General features: G+C 34.7%; 1 protein-coding gene across 1 annotated transcript; it reads right to left on the reverse strand.

Moving 5' to 3' along the window:
• Positions 1-2212: 2212 nt before the first annotated feature.
• On the reverse strand, positions 2213-11824 carry LOC128181858 (uncharacterized). The gene is made up of 9 exons (XM_052850404.1): positions 11557-11824; positions 10861-11037; positions 10501-10695; positions 9909-10245; positions 9476-9584; positions 6601-6791; positions 5637-5776; positions 3305-3393; positions 2213-3205 (listed from the first exon to the last, which is right to left on the reverse strand). Exons 1-9 carry the CDS (start codon positions 11791-11793, stop codon positions 3013-3015), a joined length of 1668 nt encoding a protein of 555 aa, XP_052706364.1. The 5' UTR covers positions 11794-11824; the 3' UTR covers positions 2213-3012.
• Positions 11825-15161: the final 3337 nt, after the last annotated feature.

The raw sequence follows: 15161 nt of genomic DNA on the forward strand, positions 1-15161 counted from the left end.
CCATCATTGTCTGCTGTTTAAAATGCTCAACTGTTCAACAGACATGTCAAAAAAAAAAATTAAATCAAGTTTACTTAGTAATTACTCGACCATGACCGTATTTGTTGAAAAGCATAGAGCGCGTGTTCGAAATGTTTTTTGGGTGTGTTTTTAAAAACGACTAGATTCGATCGGTTCCTTGGCTTTAGCTGCTAATAAAAACATAAAACCAACTGAGTAAAATGTGGCGCATGTCTGTGCAAGAACTTTCAATATCAGTTGGCGTGGTCCAGGCAGAGCGTACTTCACGAAATGTTTGATTCTTTTCACAATATTTGCTTTATTTACTCGACATAACCTTTAAAAATGATGTCCTATAAGCAATTCAACAGCTATTCTAAATTCATAATATTTATAATCGTTAGAGTTTTTGCAGACACCACAAAGTCATTCTAAGGCTTGTCCGGAAATACACAGCAACTGTACATGTTAAAGACCTACCATGAAGGCCAAAACGTCACGTAATTAACGACACGTCGTCATGACCGCTATATTAGGATAACTCTTCTACTTTTCATAGTATTCATTACATATCGCTAAAAAATTTTTAAAGACACCACGAAATCATTCTTAGGCTTGTCCGGACATTCAATGCAACCGGAAGTATTCAAGGCCTACACCACGAATTAAGGCCAAAAACGCCATGTAATTAACGACACGTCAACGTGACTGCTACAATAGGGTAACTCGTCTCTCTGATAGACAATGCACAGAACGCACAACTGTATGACAGAATTTTGGAACACATTAATTGCCTGTATGTATGGGACGAGATTAACCCGAGAGTGAGACTGAATGTAGCAGAACTGAACCAGAAAAAGAAGAATAACATGCATTCCACAAAGGGTTTTGTTTAATTGTGGGATCTCTATGAGGACCTGTTATTAGTGCGAATGGAAATCGCACGAGGTAATAATGCGGTGGTTTTTATCGCAAGGTACCTTTCTTTTTTTTGATTTTTTTAAAAATAAAAGTTGATTGAGTTTTTTTTAAGAAACGCCTTGTTATTTTTCATATTTAATCACTGTCATGGTAAAAAATAAAATAAAATTAGGAACAGTACAATGCAAACGTTTGAAATTTTGACTTACAGTATATGTACTTATTTCGTTCTTTTTATAACTAAGTACAGATATATATATTTCGTGTATATTAAGACCATATTTTGTGTGTACTATAATCACTCACTGCTGCTGTATTTACAACATGTAATATTAAGTTAAATCACTTGGTAGCTGATGGATATTAATTATATCTAAAGAAGATGGGTGGATAAGGCGTGTAAAATGCCTATACACGGAAGGATATGATTCTGAAAAATTGAAATATCAATAAATCTGATATTTTATAAAAAAAATATTTAAAACAATATTGATTTAACATAAAGTGCATCATCGATTTTAAATCTTTAAATATGTTCAATACTTGGAGCATTTTGACTCAAACAGGCGTATACGTATCAAAACCAGCAAGTACATGTTTTAGAAATTCTAGGCATTTTCTTTTATGCAGATGGCCTGTGCTCCATATTTTTCTCATAATCTAGATAAGGTCTAATGTAAAACAACCCGATTTCAATTAATTAACAAAACATGGAGAGGTGACCCATTATACAATAAAAATCATTTCGTTTTGAAAAATAATTCAAATCCGTAAATTCGTGGCCAGAGTGACACATAGTTTTTAAACAGCGTACTCAGTTGTGTCAAATGGCTCAGTGGTTAGAGCACAAGGCAATTGCATGTGCAGGCATACATGACTAGGGTTTTCATGTTGTGCATTCGATACCATCAAATTTTAAGGCAATATTTTTTTTCCCGTTTGTTCAATATAAAAAAACCTGAATAGTTAGAAATAGTGCTTTTGCAAACTTGTATTATATAGGTTAAATTGGAAAAAAAATAATTCAAAATTGTATTTTACAACTAAACCTAATAGGCTTTTGCGATATCTTATCCCCCATCTTCTTTAGTTTTCAATCGAAGTTCTATGGTAAAATGCAGTTCAGACTTCTGTATTCTACATCTTTTGGAATTTTTCATTTAATGGACAGAGTCAAGTTATTTAGATTTTCAAATGATCCGATTATTAACAAAGAATACTGCTTTAAGTCTCTGTTCGATTACTCCGAACGTACTAAACTATGTCAAAGAAATTAACCCTCACGCATTGATGCGTAATAACTTCTTTATTATAAATATATGAAAATAATACAAAAAAAAAAAATCAGAAATAAAATTTAGGAATGACTTATATCGTATAGGAACAAATATGCATATAATGTTCTTTTAATGAAATTATAAGAAGTAGGCAACACTATAGGCTATGTTTCAGCATTCAATGTTTTTATTATAATAAGAAAAACTCACTATTTATACAGTGTAGTAACTATCATAAATTTCATAATTTTTTGACATATGCTTCGTGTCCAGTTTTTTTAACGACTAGATTTCCGAATAGATACTGTATATTTATTAAAGTGTAAATCACAAATAACTGTTAAATTTTGCTTATTATTAACTTTAAAATAAATAGCAATTGATATATACAAAACTTTGACCAATTTTAAACTACACATGACGCAAGATTCTATACATGTAAAAGAATTAGGTGTTCTTCCCTTATCTTGTAAATCGATGTCTGACACTGATAAAAATTTGGATCGAAGATCGATTTAAATACTTGATAATGCATAGTAAACACTAAAATTGGAGAATACAGTTTGAAAACGTTGAAAAAAGAAAGACAGTATATACAAATAAAATAAGCACTTTTATATCATGCGTGATGACAATTTAAGTATGTTGCATTTCACACAATTCTTGTGCCTTTTTTTTATATTATTAGGAAAGTAGCAAGTACATGTAAATAAAACTTTAAAAATAAAATCAGACATGATCAGTTATTTGTCTTTTTTTAAAGGAATATACATGTAATCACATGTAACTTGCTATCGTATAACCATAGAAATTCCTACAGAACAAAGAACAATGCTGCCAGAATGCTGAGTATTGAGAACAAGGCATGCGCCTTGAGATCCGCTCCTGCATTATCTTGGTTTCCATTGGTCTGACAGCTGGGGCCAGGGACGGGGTTCACAGAGTTTCGTAGCTCAGGAGATGTGATGTTAACCCAGAAGGTATTGAAATTCTGGACAACGGTGGCACTGGGAATCGAAAAAAGTTAGTTATTTATGTCATGTGTTAACAAATTAGCATGGTATGGGAATCGAAATGAGTTTTTTAAAAAGTAAATTAAAACAAACCGAAAATTAATGTGGCCCAAATCCTGCCCCGGGGTCCAATAGAAGGTCGCTTGTGTCTTGTCGCTCCTACTGGTGTGCGTGATAGCACTCTGAAAAAAAAGCAAAAAAGAAACGAAAATGAGAACTTTTCACACTATTTAATTACTACATATTAAAATATGATAAAAGTAAAATCCTCCAGTTATTCACTAGACAGGCGCATGAAAAATACATGGATACAGAAAAAATAGTATAGATTCATAAAAAATATTTTGGATACAGAAAAAAATACTGTTATCTGAAACTGTTTCGTCAGCTGTAGTCTCACTAATACAATGTGATGGTTAATTGGGCAGCGAGTATTCCGGTGTAACGAAGAATTTTGACCCGGGTTGAAAATTGACCCGGGGGTCATTTTTCCACGTTGAATATTGAGACCAAATTCTTCGTTACACCGGAATAATACTTAATCCTCACTGGAAGATTGCATTAATTTATCCCGTGCTTAATAACTCGTACGAAACACCAAAGAAAATATTTTACTGTATATGTATATATTTACATTTTTTTTAAAACCATTTTTGGTTTGAACATATTTTATTGTATAAATGATATACAATGGGTTTGAACTCAAGTTCTAAGAACTTATAATTACTAGGTTCTCGTGCAATTTTTATCTAATCCATAATTATAAAATGGTTTTAAAATTTCGCCATTGGCTCTATAAACACAATCAGATATTTCAAAAACAAGGCTAAAAATATTTACTTAAGAAGTTAATTATTTGTAATTGTACCTAAATTATGACAAAACATGTACTAACTTATAGGTATGAAACATGAAGCAATCACCCAATAAAAGATGCGACATGTCCGGTCATCGGGATATTACACATGACGATAAACGGAAAGAAGTCATGAGAATAATAACAAACCCAAGTTATCCTGGACTTAATAAACATGGGTAATATATCCTGCTTGATAAATCTAAACTGCGTTAGTCAGAAGAAAGCTAAGTGTATAGTTAAGCCCCACCAGATACTAGTACATGTACCTTAAAGTACGATTCATTTAGCTATCTTTTATAGGTTGAACTTCAAGGGACTTAATTTTATTTTATTTTTTTAAATCAGAATTAAGAAAGTCTAAGATAAGCCAATGGGAAGCCTTACGTTTATCCGTCTTTTTATGTTATTATCAAAATCAAAATACACAAAAATGCATGATTTGGTTCTCTTTCGATATTATCATAATTTTTTTTTTATTTACGTTATCTTCATGTCGGTATGGCTCGATTCTCAAGTCGGTTCTCAACGCAAATCCTTGAAAACAAACAAGCATAAATACAAAATTTACAACATCACTACTATTTGTCATGTTGTAAATTTTGTTTTTATACCCACCCAGTAAATTCAAAATTTACATGACATGAGACTGCATGAGTATTGACTTAAATTGAGAAAAGTTTGTGACGGCGGACCCTGGAGAACTTACATTGGCTTGTCCCGGACAGAAACAGCAAGCCGGGAATACTTACATTGGCTTGTCCTGGACAGAAACAGCAAGCCGGGAATACTTACATTGGCTTGTCCTGGACAGAAACAGCAAGCCGGGAATACTTACATTGGCTTGTCCTGGACAGAAACAGCAAGCCGGGAATACTTACATTGGCTTGTCCTGGACAGAAACAGCAAGCCGGGAATACTTACATTGGCTTGTCCTGGACAGGAACAGCAAGCCGGGAATACTTACATTGGCTTGTCCTGGACAGAGACAGCAAGCTTGGAATACTTACATTGGCTTGTCCTGGACAGAAACAGCAAGCTTGGAATACTTACATTGGCTTGTCCTGGACAGAAACAGCAAGCCGGGAATACTTACATTGGCTTGTCCTGGACAGAGACAGCACGCCGGGAATACTTACATTGGCTTGTCCTGGACAGAAACAGCAAGCCGGGAATACTTACATTGGCTTGTCCTGGACAGAGACAGCAAGCTTGGAATACTTACATTGGCTTGTCCTGGACAGAAACAGCAAGCTTGGAATACTTACATTGGCTTGTCCTGGACAGAAACAGCAAGCCGGGAATACTTACATTGGCTTGTCCTGGACAGAGACAGCAAGCTTGGAATACTTACATTGGCTTGTCCTGGACAGAGACAGCAAGCTTGGAATACTTACATTGGCTTGTCCTGGACAGAAACAGCAAGCTTGGAATACTTACATTGGCTTGTCCTGGACAGAGACAGCAAGCCTGGAATACTTACATTGGCTTGTCCTGGACAGAGACAGCAAGCTTGGAATACTTACATTGGCTTGTCCTGGACAGAAACAGCAAGCCGGGAATACTTACATTGGCTTGTCCTGGACAGGCGAGGGTTGAAACGTTAGTGTCCCCGGACATCACAGAAAACGACGGTAGTGGGAATCCGAAGCAGCCCGGGGACTGGGCCTGGACCAGGAGTCCCCTGAAGGTCCCACCACTGACCGTGACTGCCAACCAAAACAAGGGGAAGATTAAAGGGGCATGGTCACGATTTTGGTCAAATTTTATTTTTCTGTTTTTATTATTTACAACGCTTTATGAATGCATTTTTAATGATCAAATGACATTTGGGTGCCTGTCGATGAATTTTAAGCAAGATACAGGGCTCACAATTCTTCGTCATGTAAACAAGGCTCATGCCCTGTTTTTGTTTACATTGGTTCAATATACCTGTAAAAAATGCCTTCATGCAGCATTATAAACATTAAAATCGAAAAAATAATTTTTGACCAAAATCGTGACCATGCCCCTTTAAGGTCACAAAACAGAAACCGAAACCACACAACCATCTGGTTTTTTTTTTATTTAAACACTATTTTATTCAATATAGTAGAGATCTATATGATGGGGTTAGGCAGCAGGCACAGTCTATTTCAGCCCTCTTCCTTAAACTTTTTTGTAACTAAAGAATATATTATGAGTGCAACGGGGTGTCCGTAAATCGTTTTTATTAATATAAACTTAATATCTATTACTTTTATTATTATATATGTATGTAAACCTAAAAGCACTATCATCAGCTACACATGAATCTACATGTACAGCACACCTTGATCCAAGAAATTTTTATTCTACATTGTATACATAAAATTCACTGTGTATATTGAAAAGAATGACGGATATCAAATACGTTGTTAACAATTTTCGGGGACAAACCTCCACTGGAAACGATGTTGTGTGTACTTTATTAAGAAAGTATAGAAACCATTATGTTTATAATTTTTGCGGACAAACCTCCGTTACGATTCGAAACAGTATACGCAAGCCATACCTTCAATGACGTCACCGGCGGTGTAGGTCGAGGCGTTCATGGTCACCGTGTATGGCGATGCCCCCGCCTGGACGGCCGCCCCGTGACCTGGAACCATCCCCGCGCAGGAGGAAGAAGGCGCTCCTCCAGGGTAGCCGCTGACAGCGACCACACAGCACTGTAGAACGAGAGCAATGAGCACCACATCCATTCTGAAAGGGATTAAGATAATTACATTTATATTATAACACCCGATGATAAACTGCATACATGAACATGTACCTATATAAATTCTTCCGTTTACTATACAATAATTACACACAGAAAAGTCATCATACTATGACCGGTAGTAATACAAGTCAATTTATCGAATAACAATTTATCAACGATCCAAAGTGAAACTTGTCGTTTAAACACGGTCTATGCAGCAAGCATGAACAAGACAAGGCCCAGTCTCCAACTGATGATCATTGCGGATAACTACTAATTTATATATAGGCAAAACATACATAAAGGTGTAAATAAATAGAGTTACTCTTGACACATTTGATAATTAATTTAAAGGATTACTCAAGATTTATGATTAATTCAATAACAGGTGACACCATAATGTCTGACGGTCAAGGTCTAATTAGAACAAATTAGCAGTGGAATCAATAAACATCACTCGATATAAGGCATTTTTTAACAAAGACAAACCGGTGTAATCGGTTAAATTGGCGAGGACCAATTTTCGTGGATTGTCAGTTTTTAACCAGATCGCAGAGACGTAATTTCTTTGATCGGTTCTTACGAGGAGGCCGGGAGGTCAACAAACTGACCATAGATCTGCCTTAAACTTTGACATAAGATGATTTTTGTTCATAAATTACCATTTAGAAACATAAAACAGAATTAAAGCAATATGAACTGTATTTTTTATAATTTTATTTTGCTGCAAAAACCTGGTAGTATGATTCTGCATGTAACTAAAACTCTTATGATAAATAAAATTTGAAAGAATCATTAATTTTGTCAGAAGAAAGATTTCTCTTATAAGGAATATATAGCAGATCAATTTTTGTACAGGACGACAATAATTCAATTTTGCTTCAATTAGGGCTTCTTTACGGTTTTTCTAATAAAAATGTGGCTGACAGAACTTTAAAAACCATGATTTTTTTGTCAATTTAGTAGAAAATAACATTTTCGTAAAAAAAATTTCCGCATGAAAATTGCAGCTCATATTGCTTTAAAATTTGAGCTTCTACAGAACTCTTCTTTAGAAGGAGGTAAAAATATGTAAAGCCTAAAATGGCCACGATCATATAACACTCTTATAAAACAATGAATGAAAATGCCCCCAAACAACACAATATTCTGAAATAGATATACCTTAGACTTTTTCTAACTGTTTTAAAAAAATTATGGAAGGTTGTCGTCCATTTCGAATAACCTATAACGTTAGCATGAAATACTTTCAAAAAAGGGGAAAAGAATAAACAAACACCCCCCCCCCCCCCCCCACCAAAAAAAAAAAAAAAAAGTAAAAACGACTTGATTATTATAGATAGCATGAACCATGAAAATTATATTAGTCAAACAGGCGGGAAAGCACTTTTGGGGAAAGATAGATAATTCTCTAAAACATGAACAAAAGCCTCCAGCGGATTTTAACTCGGGATCTGCAGTTTTCAAGCACGATTCTTTCACCACTGAGTCATGCAGATTATATGCGATCAAATCGATTGATGTATAAAATTTCAAAACACAGTTACGGTACCGGTAAATCGCCATCTTTTGACGTCGTATCTTTAAAAGTATAACCCTTGATGCGGTGAGCTACCTTAAATGGAATTATCATGTTTATATTTACAAGGGCAAAAATGCCGCAAAAGAATCCACATGGGATTATTTTCTTAAAGAACCACCATTAATTGATTTGCTGACAAATAATACTTAAATATATGTTGTGATTTGAACCAAGCCAAGTTTGTAAATGATTGTACAAACACGAAAACTTCATTTACAGTAAAATTCGAATTTTAATTTAGTGAAGAACATGTACACGAATTTATTAATGTACAAGGTTGATGAACATTCGTTAAAATTCCTTCGTCAAAATACCGGTTTATATTATTATTCTTTTTTTAAATTTTGTTCAATATTTCACAAACGTAGATATCCGACTGATATATTTTGCAACTGAAATAGGATTTCTTGCCCAAATGAAGAATTTATACAATATTAACCCATAGTCTTTTTTATGCTTACTTGTATTAACTTCTGTGGTTAGTAGGGCGACCTGTCTTATCTCCTCGTAATTTGGATGAGAAATGAAAAGATTGACACTAAGTTCGAGATAAAGTAGGGATATCCGATGATCTTCATTGTGATGCATAAAACATGCATGACATCATCACTGACATCATCACTTGAATCTACAAGTACTAATGGACTTGATCTTCTAGCTTTGAGCTTTGAACCTGTCGCGTCAACAAGTAAATTTGTCGTTTTGAATTTAGATCATAATTATGACTACGGTTATCGTTAAGAGTATCTATAAGTAGCAGGGAATCTATTCCGTGATGGAAACATTATTGACCAGTTCAATATTGAAAGAAATATACAATACAGAAGAAATATATAATAATATTGAAACAAACATACAAAACAGAAGAAATGTGTACATTCTAATATTCTTTATTATCGTTTCGTAAATTTGAATCATGATACTAAAAAAATTGAATTCAAAACAACATTTAAATAAACTCAAAACAATCTATCCCCAAGCCCATGTAGTTTTTCATTTATAAAAAAAATAGAACTTCGCTAAAATTTCTAAACAATATAAATAAATAAGATGACCCGTATTCATCCACGGCGCCTAAAAGGACGAGGCTGTTTAAAGTTGAACACGACATCAGATGCGAAAGAGATCTGGTATGGAATGGACTGGCCAGGATTGGCAGGGTTCATAAAGCCAGAGGCCAGGAGGTAAGCTGGGGGTGTAATTGGCACGATCGCTAAGAAGAAAAAAATACTATTCGTTAATACATTCAACCAAGTATATTTACATATGTAAATCAGTCACGTAACTTTGTAGTCAGACAATCAGCAGACGACCTTGGAAGCTGCTCTGACTAATAAGACTCAAACGAGCTCACGTTTGATCTCAGTCATATATTTCTCTATTTCTTAAAATTCCTTTTGTGATAGGGTGATCAATAATAACATTTTTAAATGAGCTCTTCTGAATTTAGTTGCCTCGTGCATTTGGCACAGAAAGCATCTCTTTCAATTTGATGCATTGAAATTGATATTCTATAAATAGGAATAAGCAGGTTTACCTGGGCTAACTCCGGGGTGGTTCGGGGGTGGTGGTGGTGGTGCCCCTGTGGTGGTCGTGGGTGGCATGGTGGTGGTTGGTGCCTGGGTGGTGGTTGGTGCTTTGGTGGTGGTTGGTGCTTGAGTGGTGGTTGGTGCTTTGGTGGTGGTTTGTGCTTGGGTGGTGGGTGGGGGAACAACGATTCCTGAGGAGGAAAGCTGGTAGGCATTGCCAAGTCGAGCCGCCCTGCAGCAGAACTTAGCTATAGCGGGGCTGAGGGCTTTCAGTTGTTCCAATGTCAGCTTGTTGGCGGCAGCCACGGAATAAGATGACCTAGCTCCAGTAGAAACTTCAACCATCTGGAAGTTAAAGAGTTTGTCTGTATACACTTTAAGTACACTTTCAAACGACACTTTCTGACATATAGGCAGAGAATACCAAAACCTTGTATGACAATTAAAACAGTGCATGCTTAAACAATCGCAACTGCTCGGAATTTTTCCGGCAGAGCTTTCTGCTTGTTGAAAAAGCCCAACAAGAAGTTACGAAGGCATAGTATGGTTTCGTCATCAAGGATATGTATATATACGATATAAAGTATCATAATAGCTAACCGATTGTCTGCTTTCAAACTCTGTCATGGTTTGTGTCATGCTAGTCAGGGAATCTCCCACAAAGCAGAGGTCGAGCGGTCGAGCACGAAGAAAACGCCAGTTGAATCCATGGTTTTGAAGATTCGCGCCATCGTCGCTCGTATCATCAATGGGTCCTGGCGGGAGAGGGATTCTAAAACGGATTCCCATTTTTCCCTGATTAAAAAAAAATCCATCGTGAAATTGTGTATAAACGTGAGTACAAGCAACTCATTTTTGAAAATAAAACCCAACATGAAATGTGTACTGATTAAATTATTTACTTAACTAATAATATCAAAGATTATTTGAACAATTCAAATTTTACGTGTAAAAACATACTGTTGTAAAATCAAACATGGTATGATGCCTGTTGAACTCGGTATCCAATAGGTCCCTGTCACGTGATACCATAACAGACACATTCCTCTTTATGTTAACACGTGCAAATTCATCGACGTCTACCTCTATATTGGTGTTGGCCTCGTCGAGATCGGTCAACCAGCAATACTTCCTTACCTACATATAGATGACAGTAATTATTGCACAGGCGAAAGAACATGCAATGCAGTTACACTAGTTGTACGTTTTTTAAGAGAGCTAGATGGTCGTATATACTATTTTCATCTCCTGTACATGTAAAAGGAGAGCTTTGTAAAAAAAAAGATATAGAAAAATATTAAAATTAAGAGATTTTTGTTACTAAATAATAGTTTATGGCTTAAATATATGATACCTAAAAAATTAAAGTAGATCTGAAAGGTCATTTATTGGGCATCCATTCTATTTAAATATTTGGAATTATATAACATTTTGAAAATGATTAGTGTAACCTTTTCCCCACTTCTAATTGACAAGTTGGATAAAATTTTCTTGACTTCTATTTGGTTAGAATGAATTAAATGTTGTTCTCCCCGAAACACTGCTATTGCTAACTTTAATAGTTTATAATCTAGATATATTTGTCTTCAAATATCATGACGCTTCAGACACAGTTTACATTACGTGAAGATTTTTAAAATATTTCAATCTACGTACGTTGCTAAAACGTGGTGGTCTATGGTCATCATCGTCATCATCATCGTCATCATCATGACGACTCCCTCTTCCTCGCCCCTGTTGACCCCCACGTTCGCCCTCTTGATCCCCTCCTCTTCTTCCGCCTCCTCTTCCCCTCCCCCGGGAACCACCTCTCCTGTTACTTCCTGAACGACCGAGAATTTCGGATACCCCAACAAGTAGAATCAGAGCCGCTAATATCAATGCGTACTTCATTTTGTTTTGATATCACAGATGAAATACACCAGAAGTAAAGGACCTTTATATATATATAGTAAAACAAACGGACGAGGCATGTTGTAACTAATTTCTGGTCATTATTTCAGTACCCATGTCTTGGTCTCTTCAACGACGCAAGAAAGCCGTGAGTCAGAAGGATACTTTGATCCGGGTTCTGGATAAGAAAGGATAACCCGCGGGACTGGCGTTTTATCCCACACATACATGCACTGCGTATGTAACGTTACATATACATATGCACGGATGATATATACTCGTCAGAATAGAATATATAAACAGGATCTTAATACTAATAGATCATGACCAGATATATGCAGATACAGAGTTTTCCTATTTATTGAACCCTGTAAATGTTAGCATTTTTTCTATATTTCATTTGCCTATGGCTGAATTAAGGTATATTGCTCTTAATTTTTGGTTTCTATCATCACATGTATATCGTATAGACATTCATTTCAAGCATTGATTACTTTGTGGTTAATAAACATTGATTAATTTGGTCGTAATTCGTAAGTTCTTTTGTAAAATGCAGCCCATATCCTTAAGCTGGAATAACATATCATCACAAAATGACTCACCTCTGATTGAAACGACATCCCGATTTATTTTAAAAAGGATCTTAACTAACTCCATAGCCGAGTGGATAAAGTGGCGGGCTTGTGATCCCGAGTTCGAATCCCACAGTGGTTTTTTTGTTATTTCTTACTGAATTGAATTTTTTTTTACATATTCATTTTTTATCCCCAAACAGCCAATTTTTCGCTTATTTGGTATATGTACAGTTTATTGATAATTATATCTTTCATAATCAAATAATTAACTGTTAATTTGAGTGCATTTTTCAAGGTGTGTAACTGTAATTCTACCTTAATTTATAAGTAGATCTGATCGATTGTTAATTTGTTGACCGTTCATGCTCCTTAAAAACGAGATATAAATAAACCTGATTAACTCTATACGGACAACTTCAAGAAAAGCATTCTGTCATTGTAGATCTAAAATTTACCAGCGTGTAGAAGACATCAGCTTTACTTTTTATCAACCCTATTTTGAAAAAAAAAAACCACCGAACCATCCGATAGTTTTAAAAGCATTTTTAATATAAATTTTCAGAGTAACTGAGAAATAATTATTCCAAATAATGTAAAATCAAATGCAAATGGCTGTGTATTGTTGCACAATCCGATTTTTTTTTAAAAACGAATGCGTGACACTTACCGTTCTATCGTCCAATAATAGCATAGACTCACATACACTTAACAGTAAACACTATATACCTGCCTATAAACAACTGACCTGTACCTGCTGTATATTTCTTCTAATCCTCTTCACACTAAATCCTTAATGTTCACAATAGTATGACACTCGCAAAATGTTTCATTAGTGAAGGGGAAAAAAAATCTTTTTCAATGTGGTAATTCTGCTCGTTTTCTTTTTTTTTTTTCGCGAAATCATCCACTACTTGGATGTGTACTTCAACTGTGAATAATGGCATATAATGATGGAGGACGGTAAAAGAACAGGCCGCGATAGGTCAGCGAATCATGCCCGGAGCCGTCAATGCATTGTCAATTGACCATCATAACATAAAAATCAGTCAGTGTGAAACGATACCATATATATCCCTCGATGATCCAAAAAATTAATAATCCTCGCGGCGATATACAATCTCTTTACCATGACGAATCTTTGCCAGGTAGAATTGGGCGTTGTGTATTTGGTTATTATCATGTTGTTACCAAGGTGACATATATATACGATGCATTGTTTTTTTTGTGGCAAGAGTTCTAAACAACACACAGCAATGATTTGTTGTGGTATATGGCTTCGTTTAAGCCAATACTTCATTTTACAGTTGTTATTTTGCATTGAATATTAATTTTTTTAAATTTTACATTGTACATGTATTGTTGATATAAAAATGAAAATATCCTTTTTATTTTGTATTACAGATTTATGGTAAAAGAAGACTGTGTCCAAATTGATGAATTTTGTTTAGTCTGCATGGATTCGTAAAGAATTAGTCTTATTTGACATACTTCGTTTCCAAATAAAGCATGCCAAATTGATGAATTAAACTTTTGTTTTTAATAAATTTTCACAAAGGCCTTAATTTGAAGTAATGTTGTACTGGTAAGTTGAAAATGTTCAAACCAACTCCGGACCAATATGTACGTAAGGGACTTTGTAACAAGTGACCCAAAAGACAGGTGCTCTCAACTTATTACAAAGTAATTATCCATGTTTAACGTTTGCTATCTGCTGCTAGAATAGTAACTGGTCTATCAATACTTGCTTCTAAAGACTCCCTCTATTTTGATACAGGTTGGAGTACATTAAGTTTAAGATGAAAACTTGCTAGACTCAAAAACAATATATTTAAGGTTGATATAGAAAAACCCAGCCCAATTATGCATGTACAAGAGATATTACATTACAAACGTTGTAGTATGTCTAACTGTATGGCATTCTCAAAATGATGATTGCTTACCAAAGTATACAAGTCATCTTTTGTTCCATACAACTCTTATAGGCAAATGAAATTCTCTACCACTAAAGGCCTTCACCAATGCTATCATCCCTGACAAAAATATTTCAAACGCAAAAAACCTCCACCACCATACTTTTCTTTTGGAGATAGGACTGAAAATATAATTCATACTTACTTCGCCACAACTGCATGCTGACTTATGACTTTTTTAGATATAGTATTGTTGAAAGACCTTTATATGAGTGTGGAAAAATTAATTGAAGACACATATCATTATTTTTTCTCTTGTACCAAATCAGAAATGTTTTAGTGTTTGTAATTTTAGATAAGTATTTGTATTTTTAATACACATACATGTATTTTGCATTGAGAGATGATAAACTTTGTGACAATGGAAATTGTAGTTCATTTTTTCATTAAAAAAATCCAAAAGTCTTTGTGTACGTAGTCTCAAAATGTGCTAACAGAAAACTTACTTGATTGTTTGTAAAATTGTTGAATATTTCTATATATTTATAAACAGTTATATAATTACATGACTTTTAATTAACATGTGAAAAATCTGTTTTTCATTTATTGTAGGGAGTGGGCTACATAAGATATAGAACTTGTAGTATATTACAATAAAACCTGTTCAAAGCACTGAACGCGTGCTTCCATGTTTCCATATTGTAAAGGTCAAACGTTTGTACAATAGAGCCAACGCAGAGTTTATAACTTTAGATTTAGATTTGTTGATATACGAACTATCAGCATTATAAAATGGAATTTGTTTGACTTAATTATCAATAATTACTTACACAAAACGACGAAATTCAAAATTCCGACTACATGCACAATTAATGCTTATTAT

This window comes from Crassostrea angulata, chromosome 4 (assembly GCF_025612915.1).
Source record: "Crassostrea angulata isolate pt1a10 chromosome 4, ASM2561291v2, whole genome shotgun sequence".
Lineage (NCBI taxonomy): Eukaryota > Metazoa > Mollusca > Bivalvia > Ostreida > Ostreidae > Magallana > Magallana angulata.